We start from the raw sequence: 15,129 nt of genomic DNA on the forward strand, positions 1-15,129 counted from the left end.
TCTTCGTAAAGTGACAAAACTCAGAGAAGTGATATGTTTCTGCACATGTAAATAAAAGATACTTTGAATATAAGTAAGATAAGAGTAAGATAAAAACCCATTTGTACTAACTCATATGCTAGTAGGGGGAGAAACCTTTTGGCTCATACCAAGATTGGTATTAGCTAATTTTAAGATCCAAATAGAGATAAGTGACAAATTAGTGTGCTAATATAAGTGGCAAAACAAAAAAAATAATGCACTAACCTTTTAATTTTATGTCTTAATTTTATTCAGAGATCACGATGCAGACATCAGAGACTGGGTCGGATACAGGTTCAACTGTGACTTTACAGACATCTGTGGCTGGCCAGGCAGCAGTGCCCACACAAGTAGTACAGCAAGTACCAGTTCAGCAACAGGTAGGTGGCTGTTAGTTTTGGGAAGATTACAAAAAAAAATTCAGGAAGGATAGTTCTTTACAACGTAGTGAAGAACTTCATTTTGTACAAGGCTGCTAAATGAACTCTTTTGCTCTGCTTTTATCAATTTTATTTAGCTGGAATTAAAATAGCCAGAGAAAGGCAAGCTGTTTTCAGGATGTGTTCCTTAACTAGAGCATCTGACAAGCTCCCATAGTACACATACGTTATTCTAACTGTAGGTTATTATGGAATTCATGTAGTAGCTCATAGAAATTTACTTTCATTTATGTTACTGAACATTTACATTTTTTCCTTTAGATAATGAATAATGAATATGTTTCTGATATTATTGGCTATATCATTTCTCCTTTCATTTGGATGTCCAAGTAAGTGCAATACAAATGTAAAAATGAAAAGCACTGTCCTTTGCATCTCTAGGCTTGACTCCCTCCAGATCTTTGCATAATGTCATGAAAGTATTTGTGGTATGAAAATACATAATTCATTATGTGCTTTTGCCAGGGAAGTAAGACAACTTTTATAGCAGCCAGCACAGTGCACACCTCTGTGATGTGAGACAGTCACTCACCTATGCAGCACCCACAAGCTTTGGAAGGAGTGGTGGCAGAAGAAAATGGGGAGGAAAAAAGGAAAAGTATGGGGGTAGAAAACAGAGACTGAATGTGAAAGCCATCACAGCTGTCCAAGACATTCCAGAATACACAGAAATTAGCTGTTCATGTGACAGGTACTCTGGGTGACATCTGATGTTGTTTTTCATCAAAAACTGACTTCACAGTTTCAGAATCAATAATATGAGAACTGGACATAGTTTATTAAATAGTGTAATTTGTTTCTGTGCCAGGGGAGCACTTGTCCCTCAATTAAATTCTTCAGCATTTGTTAAGTTTAATTCTAAAATTCCAGGTGGTGCATTTTTATGTATGTGTTCCATAGTCTCATACATTTCACTAACATTTTTTTCCTGGTGTACAGACTCAATTTATAATGCCTCATAGTTCCATTACTATAATTTCTGCTTATATCTTCATTTGTCTCTTAGCGTGCAAGCTTGTTTTTAAAAAAAATTATTCAGGAAAGCATTGAATTTGGACTTACAAAATTTTATTTAAATCCTTGTCTTTGTGTATTTGCTCAGAATTCACCACTAGTGAATCAAGAATTGTTTGAAATACTTTCTCCTGAGTTCAGACTGTTAAATAGCTCTCTCTTTACTTGAATGTTGATTACGATGGAGGCTTTTGAATACTATGTTAGGTCTTAATTGAAGCTTCCATGATGCTTGAACTTAGCTAACCTTTGTAGGAGATTTTGTCTGGTTAACTCTTTTGTAAGGTTTGTTAAGTGCAAGAATTTTTTTCTTTATGAAATACCATCTGGATAATTTGTCTGATTTTTATGTTCTTTCATGATGACAGATATTTAATAGATGTAGTTTATGTGATTTGTTCTTTGTTACTCCTGTATTTCAGCTTTTCAGATAAAAGATGGCAATTTGGTAGTGCTACACAGTTGCTTGTTTTAAGCAAATAGGATATACATATGATGGTCTAATATTACATACTGAATTTTATCCATGTGAAGTACTGATCAGTGTGAGGGACTGAAGATGGGTAACCAGTTAGTGGCATACAGGATACTTTATAGGTGGCATATAGGATACTTTATAGTATTGTAGTTCTAATCATTGGATTGATTGAACTGTAAGGATAGGATCTTCTGTGCATTTCTGTTCTGTTTTTGTCACAAGCAAATGAAGAATGAGCAGGGCTTTGGTGTTTATAAACTTTACTTGTGCAAAGTTTCTACCTTTCTGAAAACTTCTAGGATAGAATTGGCTCCTTATTTTCCACATAAATAATGCATTAATCTTTGTCACTGACTGTATCTTTTCTGAAGTTATTCCAGTTGTCCTTTATTAATGTAATACTTATGTCAAAACACAGAAGCCCAGGAGTAGGTTGTTTTTTTCTTGCTTAATTATACCTTAATGAGAACAGGAAACTGAATTTTTCTGTTGCACTAGCTGAGTATGTAAAACTGTCCCTGATCAACCTTACACAGATCTCCTTTAGTACTGCTGCTTCTGAGTATTCCCTTTCACTGAATACTCCATTATTATTTTGGATTATTTTTCCCTGTGGGGATACTAGATTATATTTTTCAAGTTGACTCTTAATAGTGACCGTAGGAATCAACATAAAGTTTCAGAAAGGAAAGCTAAGGGATCAACCCAGCCAAGGAAGAGGAGTTTCTTCAAAATTTTGCAGGGATTGAAGGTGCAACAAGAATGTTGGGAAATCCAATGCAGACAGTATTACAGTGATTAAAACACAGTATGTGTGGGAGATTTTTGTAGAGAGAGAGGATAGATTACGGAAGTGGATGTCTGGTGAGGAGAAAAGGAAGAGCGAAGATGTGAATGTGGTATGCCAGCAGGAAATGTGATGAAGAATGTAAGTGGGATAGGTAATTTCCACTGTAGGGTTAAAAAAAAAGGAATATCAAACATTGAAACAATCACTGTGTTGAGGAAATTGTAGGTGTGATCTGCCCTGAGGAATTACCTGTGTATAGGTCACATTTGCCTAAAGTTAATATCGACTTTATGTATATTCGATAGGAATGGGCCAATTTGCCTAAAGAAAATCAAGAGAAAGAGTGCTGATTTCATCAAGTCATTCTTCTGATGGCAGAAGAAGGGCTTATTATTTCTGCATGTTCAAAATTACCAGTGTTGAAAGTTGGAGGGAAAGTTTTAGATGCATAGTATATAAGATATGCTTTTGGTTTATTCTATGGTTTATAAGAGACGTACTTAATAGTGTCAGCTGTATCCAAAATATGTGTGAATATTCACATTTGGATTATATTCTCTTGTGAATATAATTTACTAAAACAATAGAGCACTTCTTGAATTTTGTTAAGTCAAAGATACTGTAACATAAGTGTCTGCATATGCAACAATTTGGCATAAGCCGAAACTTCTGTATTATCATGTTTACAGTAATTTATTAGTACTTTTTAGCAAATAATGCCATTTTAGATTAATTTGTTTTTAATTAATATTGAAGCAGTGTATAGTATTTCATTTTTCCTAGTGAGGTCTTTGTTTCCCGTGTTTCCATTCCTGTATATACACCATACTTAAATGACATTTCATGCATGCATTAATTTGGGGTTGTTTTCATGGCATCAGTGTTTTATTTATGCTCACAGAATGTATGATATCTTTTTCAAAATGAAACATTTTTGCCCTGAAGAAGAGCAAACCGAATAAGTGGAAGGGTGGACTAAGAGCCTTTTTCCTACAGCTGTTTTTGTACTGAAGCATCCTGTCTTTTAAGCAAACAGCGAAAGAGTAACTTTTGATATTTTCAGCTAAAACAAATCCCTAATTTGCATATAGCTGGTATAAATACAGAGCTCATAAAAGTCTGATGTGATGCTCCAAAAACAGGGAAAAAAAGGTACCATTAATGAAAACCTGGGCTTCCCCTCTGGTAAAAGTGGCACTGGTGGCAGCTGGTTTCATGCAGCACAGCAACTGTCACTGTTGAGATGGCATAGAGGGGAATGGTAAGGGGACAATCATGTCCACATGTAAGCAAAAAGCAGCAAGAGTAAGACCAAAAAGGTGGGAGTGTAATTAAATTCTGTTTTAATAGCCTGAGGAATTTTCTTAGTCTTTTATTTCCTCAGATATGGGGATTTTTCACTAATGTATCATTGCTTTTTCAACAGGCACTCTTTAGCACAGTGCAGTAAGCTTCTAAGGATTCAAAATTAACCTGACTTTGTAGTTTATACCATGCAATGTGGAAGGGATTGGAGAAATAAAACTAAAAATAGCCATATAACCTATTTTATAAAAGTATATGCATGCATCAGAAGTTGAGCAAAGCATTTTTTCATATTCACCATACATGATGGCCATCGTGTTCACAAAGCATTGTATCATTAACTGGAGATGCGGACTTCTGCTAATCAAAATTGTTCTTAATGCAAAATCATGTTTAGTATATGAAAAACATAATCATGAACTGACATTAGCCATTATATAAATACGAATGTGCTTAGAATATTACAGCATGTGCTATTTATATGTTGCTTGCCAAAAGTAATCCAGACTAATGAAGGTACAAAAATTCTTTTTGTCTCTGAGAACAGAAAACAATGCACATCCAAGTTGTTTGCATAGGCACTGTGGATAATTATATGTTCTTTCTTAAATGGAGTTTAAAAATCCTTATATATTTTGCCCTGTTGTTCTACTCTTTGCTCAGTAGTATTTTGAACATAAGCACTTTTTATTGGAAATCAAAATTCTCTCTTAAATTTTGGGTTTATGCTTCAATGTAATTTCTGCATTTCAATATGCTTTTATGCACTTTATTTTTATTGACAAACTCTCATAGTTACAATATAACTTAGTCCCTCATTTATTCCTCTAAGGTAGTATAATTAAGAATATAACTTATTTTCCTTTTTTTTTTTCCTTCAACTTGTAATTATAATTACACATGTATATTGAAATAAGTTTTCATTCGCCTCTTGTTCTCCTGGAACATTTCAGCTGCTTGCTTCTAATCCTATTCCAGTTATTTAATTCAGGCTAGAATCACTGAAGCAAGGGGAATGAAAGATCTTCTGTCTGACCCTACTTAACTCATTATTTCCAATACAAGTCAGTTAATTTTCTGTTTTCCAGCCAGACAGTAACAACAATTGCCATTACTAGCTCACCAGTCCACCCCAGAACATACGGTTTTTGAACTTGCATACTGTCACTTTTTAATAAATATTTCATTTTGATTTCTATTTTCAGCCCAAATCATTTAATTCTTGGAGTATTTTTTAATACAAGAAGGCCATTTAGGTTTAGATTTCTGTTTAATATTCTCTCTGTAATCTCCAATTTCTGCTCTGCCCCAAAAACTAGCGAACATAGCTGATACAATTCCTTTAACAGCTTAATAAAAGGTGCAAGGAAAATTATAAAGAAAACAGAAGAAGAGAAAGAATATTTTTTTTTTTACAATTTCCACAAAAAATATTATTTTTTTTTGGTGGTGTTTTGTTTCCTCATAACCAACTTCTTTTCAAATAGGTTTGTGCTCATAAAGAGTAGATATGTGCATTTCATTTCTTCCTGTCATTGAAGATTAAAAAGAAAATCCAGAGGCACTAGGTTTAATGCTCATGACAACATTTTTCCCCAAATGAACTAAGATAGGAAAAAAAATTAGTATTGGAGATACCATATAACAAAGATTTTCAGCATGGCAGAATTTTCATATACAAGGCCATCCTAAAGGCCACTTATTTTATTTGTCGTTGCTTGACAGGAAAAATATTTACCTCTAACTTTCTCTACCTTAAGGTTGTTATGTACTTTGCAATACACTGTAGTGAGTAAAGCTTCCTTGGGCACCATAATCAATTTAACTGTAGCAGTACTGAGTTTCAGAGAAGCTGAAGCAAAATAACTGTTTTTATAAACTGTCTTTTTTTATTACTGTATTGGAAAAAAATTGACCTAATTCAGTGGCCCTTTTGTATTGAACGTCATTGTTAAAATTTAAAGGAAAAACATTTTGAACCACAAAAGTAGATAAAATGTTTTAATAGCACTGTATTGTATCCATTCTTAAATGTTGATTTTAAAAATAAGTTTCTTTATTGGTATAAACAGTCATGACATTTCTAGTACTTAGCCTAGTGCATATTAGGCTAATAAATATATAAAAATCGGTGAAAAATTTAAATTAATCAATGAAAATTTTAATTTTAACATTTTTTGATATTTTGTTTTCTGGTAAATTAATTTGTTGTTGTTGTTGTTGCTCCAAATCATAAAATAAACACATTTTGGAATTTTTCAGTTTCCTGTCCAATAGACACTGAGCTTTGATACACCCTATACCACTTTGTCCCTGCAGTATCCTCTCCGTTCTATGGTAAAGGTCTTGCACTGTGCTGAATCTGTTGGTTTTGAAATGGTAACAGCTTGTATCCAAGAATAATGGGAGAATATTATACCTTGTATAGAGTGGGAATGTGACCTGCATTTACTAATAGAAAGTTTTTAATGTTGTGTTTGTACGTACTGTAGAGTTTCATTTTATCAATATGCAGGTTGCAGGGAGAAAATCACACTTCCTTTATTAACAGAAAAATAGTGTGGGTTTTTTTAATAGGGAGTAAGCCATATCCAGTGTGTGTGAATAGGGAATGAAGTGCATTTTGGGAGAGGTTGGACAAGAACATGGAATTCATACGGACAACAACACCATTTCCACAGTGTTTCCCTGGCTGTACTGCTGGGACAGCAAATGGAGCATATCCATTACATGGCAGGTGACAAATTACTGGTTTTAAGAACAAAGCCTGCTTTCAAGATGTTTTCTCACTGTATAGGTTAAGTAGATCAGTTTGGTGCTCTGTAATAGACTGATCAATGATGACTCCCCTTCTCCCATTGATTAAAGGCAGTAGAACTTGAGTCACCCAAGAAGAAGAAATACTTTTAGAGTCAAACTTAAAAACTATCATAATATGTTGCATATATACACATTTTAGCCAATTTTTGCATGAGTAGATGCTTTTGTCACAGATTGGCAAATTTGAATATTGAGAGGTACTGATTAATAGCAAGCTTACAGGCATAACTTTCTTATGGTGGATTTGGATCAAGCCCATTCCATGAAATTATGATTTGAATTAATTTAAGTTATGAAGTCAAAGGTGATGGAAACAGAAGTAGTTTAATTCTTGAAAAGATATTTGCACAATACAGCTATTTATGTTTTCTAATTCAAAAAATTGTTCTAAAGCCTAGTCATGTGCATAATTTGGATCAGAGTTTTTTGTGTTGACTTTGAGAACTGAATCTTTCTGTTAAATAACTAAATATTATTAGGAGAAGAAATGTACACAGCTGTACTTTACCTTAATAATTAGAAAACATCTTTAAAGTATGTTTTTTGAAGTTGAGAAATTGTATTTCAGGTATATTTGTCAATTAATGTAATGATTGATGTGGGAAGTCAGAAAACTTTGGATTTTAATAGATATTTTAACCATCATGTGTCTCATTGCTGTTAATGGACAGAAACATCTGATTTTCTATCATGCTAGTATAGCTGCATTCAAAACCTTGGGTGTTTTGTTTTTTTCAGAATTCAGGTTTTCATGTCAACCTAAGGGAAGGTTTCTGTGAAAATCTAGATTTTCATTTCAGAGTTTGAGTCAAAACTATACAAGACTAGGAGAAATGTGCTTATTTACAGAACTTTTTAAAATACAGCAGACTTGAAGGTATTAAACTAGGGTATTCTCAAAGAGCTCTTGGAGATGATCCATCAAATGCATGAAACCCAGATTCATCTGGGATTATGGTGTTTGCAATCCTTAGGACCAACTGGATCAGGCTGAAGTTGCCTCATAACAAAATATCTGAGAAAAATAACAGTCACTTAAAAGTAGTTTATGTTAAATCTTATTTACTAAATATGTGCGTTGTCACTTTCCTGTTTCAGTTCCTTGGGTGAAATTGTGCCAGTCTGTGAAGTCTCTAAGTCCTTTTGCATCTTTTAGATTCTGGACTTCTCTTGAACCAAAATATGGCTTCTCTAAATGATGGCAGCTGTAAAATATGGGATTCTTAATCTTTACTGTGGCAGAAGACAAAAAATTGAGACTGGAGAGGAAATTTGCGTAACCTGGAGCTTCCTTACATAGTATATGAATCAAAGGAATTGATTTGTGACTATGTGTACTTTTACAAAATGGGCATGCCATCTCAGCAATATATGTGAAAATAATCCATGCCTTACTACCTTTTGTTGTTTAGCTCATTGATGTAAAACCAGGTTTTGTCGGAGTTTGTTATAGCTGATGATATTCTGGGAAAGGGTTACTCAGATTGGTGTTTTGATTCATTATTGTGCATTGGGTCAAAGCATTACTGGGAAAAAAAGCTTGTATCACTGTAGTTTAACTCCAGTTAAACAAGCGCTAAACCATCCTAATGTGAACCTTTATTTCAAAACTTAGTGCAACACATTTGAGCTGTGATTTTAAGGCTTGTACTATTCAGGACTGACATGGAGTAAGAAAAGGCATACATGTGGCCAAATGATACTTTCAACAGTAAATGTAATTTGTCAGCTTGGTGCAAAGCATAGTTGCACTTCATTTCATCCTTGTTACGCTTTCTAGTTAGTTCTGACTTTGGCACTGAAGGTATGTATGCTCCATGAGCGTGCACGTTCAATGTTAGGGCTCCATTTACCAGACTTATAGCACAAATACTGTGTAAGAACAGTAACTTTCTTTGCTATTGCTATGACATACCTTTAGTAATTATGAGAACAGAGATATCCCATATTGTTTAGAAGCCATTAGGTGCACTGAAGCATTGGTCCTTCTTTACAATATCCCAAATTTCTGGTGTTCTTGTTTTCAGGTGCAACAAGTGCAGACTGTGCAACAGGTACAGCATGTCTACCCAGCCCAGGTTCAGTATGTGGAGGGAAGTGACACAGTCTACACTAATGGAGCTATGTAAGTTGGCAAATTATCAGAATTTGAATGCTTATTAAAATGTGAAGTTAAATATATTTTTTCAGTTAGATTCTACCAACTAGTGTATTTTAAGTTGGAAAGAAAAATTATTCAATCAAAGCTCTTTTATTGTCAAAATAGGTTTTTTGGATGAAAAGCTGAATTTACGCTGTTTGTTTTTATTAAGGCAGAATTTTTGTGTAAATAGAATTCTTGTGATTATTTTAGTTGGACTTACATGAAATTACATATAGAGCGTAGTGTTGTTTGAAAAAGTCCCTTTCAGTTTATGGGTAAGTTCTGTCCGTAGGATGTACCGTGTAACTTCTGTCCTCAGGACAGAAGGCAGGGCCTTCTGTCTTCCTGGCTGCAATCCTAGTGGCAAATGCACAGAAAGGTGCAGCAGCTGTAGTTATTATTTAAAGAAAGTAGTAATGTCATTTTATTCCTGTGTTTAGTAAAACAAGTATTTTTTTCCGAAGGAATGAGGAGAGGCAGAAGAAGGAGAGTAATGTTGTCTCCTTTTGCTGCTTCTTTAGCGTCTTTTCTGCACATTATTGTGCATTTCCTGCTTCCCTGAACATGCTTTCCATCATCAAGTTCCTTTCTCCAATACATAAGCTTAGAAACATAGAAAGAATAATATAGGTTTGATGGGACCTCTGGTGGTTACCTAGTCTAATCCCTGATGTGGAACAGCACCAGCTTTGAAGTTGGCTCAAACATCAAAGTAGGGTCATGTTCCTTGGGAAGGAGCTTCTCTACCTCTTTTTTTCATTTACCCAGCTTTTGCCATTTTTGCTGTGTTACTGGCTTTAGGAAGAAATATAATTTAGAAAGCTTCTTTATTGTATGCAGGTATTTATTTGTTGATGGTAACCCAAAAGTGATTCAAAAGAGGAATATCATTTGGATCAGAGACTTCTGATGTTAACAGTGGCAGCATTCTTTGGTCATTTCTACTAGCATATTTTGCTTAGTTCATTTTTCACATACTTCTCACTTGTAAACCCTAAACAACGTATCTTAAATATGCATTAGACTTCCCTGTTGTACTGGTTTTGGCTGGGACAGAGTTCATTTTCTTCATAGTACCTGGTCTGGTGCTATGTTTTGGACTTGGGCTGCAAACAGTGTTGATAACACAGGGATGTTACAGTTCTTGCTGAGCAGTGCTTAAGAGTCAAGGCCTTTTCTGCTTCTCACACCACCGCACCAGCAAGTAGGCTGAGGGTGCACAAGAAGTTGGGAGGGGACACAGCTGGGACAGCTGACGCCAACTAACCAAAGGGATATTCCATACCATAAGATGTTATGCTCAGCATATAATGCTGGAGGAAGAAGAAGGAAGAGGGGTGACGTTTGGAGTGAATTTGTCTTCCCAAGTAACCATTACACATGGTGGAGCCCTGCTTTCCTGGAGACGGCTGAACACCTGCCTGCCGATGGGAAGTAGTGAATGAATTCCTTGTTTTGCTTTGCTTGCATGCGCGGCTTTTGCTTTACTTGCTAAACTGTCTTTATCTCAACCCATGAGTTTTCTCACTTTTACCCTTCTGATTCTTCCCCCGTCCCACTGTGGGGGGAGCGAGCAAGTGGCTGTGTGGTGCTTAGTTGCCAGCTGGGGTTAAACCACGACAGTCCTTTTTGGCACCTAGCATGGGGCTGTGGTCCCTGGCTGTGGTGTAAAGCATATTTTTTCACATCTTGTCCTCTATAGACTGGCCCAGTGCTATGGCACGAGCTATCTCCCGTGGGGTTGATGTGCCAGGTCATCGAACCCACACAGTCCAGTAAACCCAGTTGTCCCTTTCCTCCACCTGGCCAGAGGCAGGGCCCCTTTATTCCTGGCCAGAGTATTTATCACTTGGTTTTTGTAACTGCAAAAGCCAAAACCAGTCTTTAACATGTACAGCAAAAAAAGGAGCATGGCAAATATTAGGGCTGTGTTTCCACCCCTGAGGCAGTTGATTCCAGGTGTACTGGGTAATCCTCCAAGTGAAAGCAAACTGTTGTCTGCATTCTGCTGCCAAAGGGATTGAGAAAAATGCATTAGCGATATGAATTGTAGCATACCACTTGGCTGCCTTTGACTCCAGTTCATACTGGCGGTCTAGCTTGTCCCATACAGCAGCACCCAGCAGCAGTATGATTTCATTGCGCCCACAGTAGTCCACTCTTAGCCTCCAAAAGAGGTAATTCTTAAATAGGCTATTATTCAAGTTTCTCTTTTCATTTATCACTTGTAAGTTCTTATGTGAGCTGTTGGCACATGCACTTTTGGCAGTGTATGAGATGTCGACACGACTGCTTGTAGTCCTTGATAAAAACAGAAGCAGATGTAACTGACTGCTTAGTACGAACCTTCAGGTTTCCATGATTTTATTGTGTTTCTATATCTGAATCCCTTCGTCAGTTTCTGCAAAATCAGTCAATGGGATATAAAAGACTTCCTTAACACAATAAGAAAGCTCTCCTTAGCAGGTGAGCCTAATCCAGGTTGTCTTTCCCTCCTATAGAAGAATTTACCCTTGTTATTGTGAACAACAACATTGTGAACAGCCAATTTGTTGTTCAATACTTTTAGGAACATTAACCATTCTAAAGATCATGGTTTCATTCATGCAGAATGGGACCAGTCTGTGTTTCTACTCAGAATTTTTAAAGACTGTAAATTGTGAAACACATCTTCCTGTATATTTATACTCCAGATTAAGAATGGAAAAATGTCATTTATGTAAATTAAAGTTATTGAATATATGTATTACATGTTATAATGCCATTTATTTGATAGGGAAGGAGAACGGGGCTCTAGGTTGCTGATGGCTACCTTCCTTCAGAGGTTAAAGAACTGTTTTTCTATTTGCTGTTTTTATTGTTACCTAAGTTCTGTGGTTTTAAAAAAATTATATTTGTTCCTCCTCTTCTTGTTTTGCCACTGGATTAGCTTGTTCAGAGCTATATCAATGTGGGAGTGACATTTCAGAATTTTTGGAAGCGAACAAAAAGCTTACCATATCCCTAAACAAAGCTGGCATAGACTGCACAGCGTTCTGCTGTGACAGAAAACACAGAGGCCAGCCTCTCTTGTGCTAAAATATTTAGGCAAGTGTTCAGATTGCAGTTCATCTTTTTCCGTTCTTCGTACTGAAATCTGTGAAAGGAGCCTTGTGGATCCTGACGGATTCATAGAAGTGTGTTACAGCCAGTTTGTCCAGTTACTCCCACTCCAGAAATTGTCTGTTTCACTTTCAGAAAATAGGATTAGGTTTGTAAATGATGCAATTGACTAGAGTGACCACTGGTTTGTCTTTTGGGTTGTCTTCCTATGATTATATGTTTGATTTATTTTATGACCATGCTAAATCAAATTCTTAATTCTAACTCAAAATCAGATATAGGATGCTTCCATAATCTATTGAGTGACAGTACTGTTCTAGCAATGGAATAAGAAGTCTGCAGTGCATAGTTAGAGTGAAGACATTAATTCAGTATACAGGCATCTCTGGAATAAATGTTACAGCATGTCTGATGAAAGAATTATTCTTTATTTCAAAATAAAGCACTTGCAAACTAGCATTGATTTCAGTACATATATGAGAGCAACAAAGGATGCAGTTAGAATATATGAGGAAAGAGTTACCTGATTCTTGTGATTCTAAAGGTACGAAATTTGTCAGGTTTCACAGTCTTTGTCAAGTCTAACTTGTATTCTTACAACGCAATTCTTCCCACGCATTTTATATCATGATTTCTCTACGCTTAAAAGTTATTTGGTTTTATTATAATTGGAGGCATAATGATAATACAAGGGGTTCAACCTACAACTTGTCATATACATTGTATAATATGAGAATATTTGAATTATGTTATCTACATTTGTGTCTGGTTAATAACAATTTTGCTTGTCAAGCATGTCACTCTATCCTGAAACAAAAATGCATTGTTGTTGCGATGATATATACAGGCTTACATGGCAGTTTAGAATAGATAAAGAATATTATGGCTGCACCTATATTAAGAAGCCAAGTGAGTCCCCTATGCTAGACATGAACTTTCTTCTTACATAAATTGTAATATATTAATCAAGTGTAGCCATTTACCTGATAATTCTGGTGTGGCAAAGAGGGTTTTAATTGCTGGGATTATCCAAGAATTGCTATTGCTGTTGTGTGCAAACCACATTCTTCACTGATTTGTTGTACAATAATTTGTGTGGTTTATGTGGGCAAAACACACCTTGTATGCAAGACCAAGAATTTACTATTAACTCTAATTGAAATCTTAACTGTCAAATCAAAGAATTAGTATCAATACAGTTAAAGTTGTTATCTTCCTGGTACTTCCTAGTATCCATCCCTTTTTCTCGGGCATTATACTTACCCTTTTACTACCCCTCTGCATACTAAGGTCAGTGGCTTCCATCTGAGAAAGGGTTACAGCAAGTTACCACCATCACAGGTGTTATGCCTGGAGAAGTATGATGGATGATGGGGGGCTCTCTACTCACACTGGGTCCACTTGCAGCTGTTTTTAATATGTTTTCTAGCACAGTCTATACCTTATTCATTCTTCAATTGTTTCCCTTTCCGTTATTACATCTGAATTTACTATATATTGTGTGTTTTAAATTTGCTGGATGCTTCTTGCGTACTGTCATCCCACGCTTATGATCCTCTTTGCTACATTTTTAATCTAGGGTCAGGAACTGCTTATTCTATACAGAATAGCTATTTGATATCACTGTCTGTTAGTTAGAGTAATGCATCAGCATTTTAACAATAGGTTTTATACCACACAATCATAGAAAGCTAAGCTAAAATGGAAACAGATTAAGTTTGTCTGATTGTTTGACAATTACTGTTACAGCTAAGCTAGAACAAAGCTCTAGGCTAGCACAGACAAGTCTAGACAAAGGAAGGCTAACAAGCCCAAGTCTTGAGGTCTTGCGGATTTAGTATAAACCCGGTGACATGTTCCTAAGAGTAGCAATACCATATTTCTTGGACTATAGGTCTGCAGTACTTCATCAGAATTTTTAGAGGTCTGTAACTAAGGTTCCATTATCTGTCTAACTTACAGGTCCTGAGAATATAATTTATAAGATTTCTCCTCTGTTTTAATCTGCTTCGTTCCCTGGTTTACAGGGTTTTCCTGCAGTTGTGCATTGTGTGTGCTTTTATTGCTTTATTTCCATGTGGAAAAAGATCTTGGACTGACTATTGAAGAACTCAGTTCTTTTTTATTGATAATGAATGCCTGTCAGTAACATATTTACTTTAATTTTTGAATGTGACAAATAAGAATTTCTTTGTATGCAATAATGCAACTGTATTTTAGGTAAATTTTATAAAGCTTTTTCTGGCTGATATATTTTAAGTTGTCCATATAGAGAAAATGTATGTGCATAAAGCAGGTCAACTATTCACTATTACAGAGGAAATGGCTTACTTCGAATTTTTGTTCTCTGGTTATAGATGCATTAATTGCCCTTTCATAGTGTAGGTTTTGATCTTTGGTTTTAGCAGTTTCATTTGATAAAGGGGGATTGGTGAAAGGAAACGATGACTTACTGTTTTATTAGTTCTTCCATCTCTGTCTTTAGATCAATTGAGGAGGCTTTTGTGGAAGAAGGTTATTGCTTCATTGGGATTTGATCTGTTATTATAAAGCCCTGAATCAATATTCTGGTTGCAGGAGTACGTTTCTTTGTGGGGAGGCAAGAGGTTCTATGAAACAGGGTGAGACAAATGATTTAGCCTTGTGCATGATCATTCAACTGCTGTATCATGTTCTGTTGTGTCGGTGTTAGGGTATATGGCACTTCCCCTTCTTCCCTCTGCTTATGATACACCACCTCCAAAGGCTGCAGCAATGTATTGGCTGTGACAAGGCCTTCCCTCAGTGTTAGACAAAGGATTCTGTTTCTCTCTAGTTTCTGTGAAGCTCACTATCAGCTTTAGGACCACAGGATTATACCAAAATCTTAAAGGAGTATGAGGATATAGTTCTGGCGTGAAAGACTTTCTTGGCTTTTATGCATGGAGGTTTTCTACCATATTGCAATACCATAGCATTATCATGAGCATTAGCTACTCTGCATATAAATGATAGTGTATCTTGAAATATTTATTTT

General features: G+C 35.8%; 1 protein-coding gene across 1 annotated transcript in view; it reads left to right on the top strand.

Moving 5' to 3' along the window:
- Window positions 1-284: 284 nt before the first annotated feature.
- Window positions 285-15,129, top strand: part of RFX3 (regulatory factor X3) — a 63,977-nt gene continuing 49,132 nt past the window's right edge. Inside the window, exons 1-2 of the mRNA XM_050912796.1 lie at window positions 285-401; window positions 8,896-8,993. Of these exons, the coding sequence (XP_050768753.1) occupies window positions 285-401; window positions 8,896-8,993 (215 nt within the window). The remainder of the gene's footprint in view (window positions 402-8,895; window positions 8,994-15,129) is intronic.

The sequence above is a fragment of the Gymnogyps californianus genome, chromosome Z, assembly GCF_018139145.2.
Source record: "Gymnogyps californianus isolate 813 chromosome Z, ASM1813914v2, whole genome shotgun sequence".
Classification (NCBI taxonomy): Eukaryota; Metazoa; Chordata; class Aves; order Accipitriformes; family Cathartidae; genus Gymnogyps; species Gymnogyps californianus.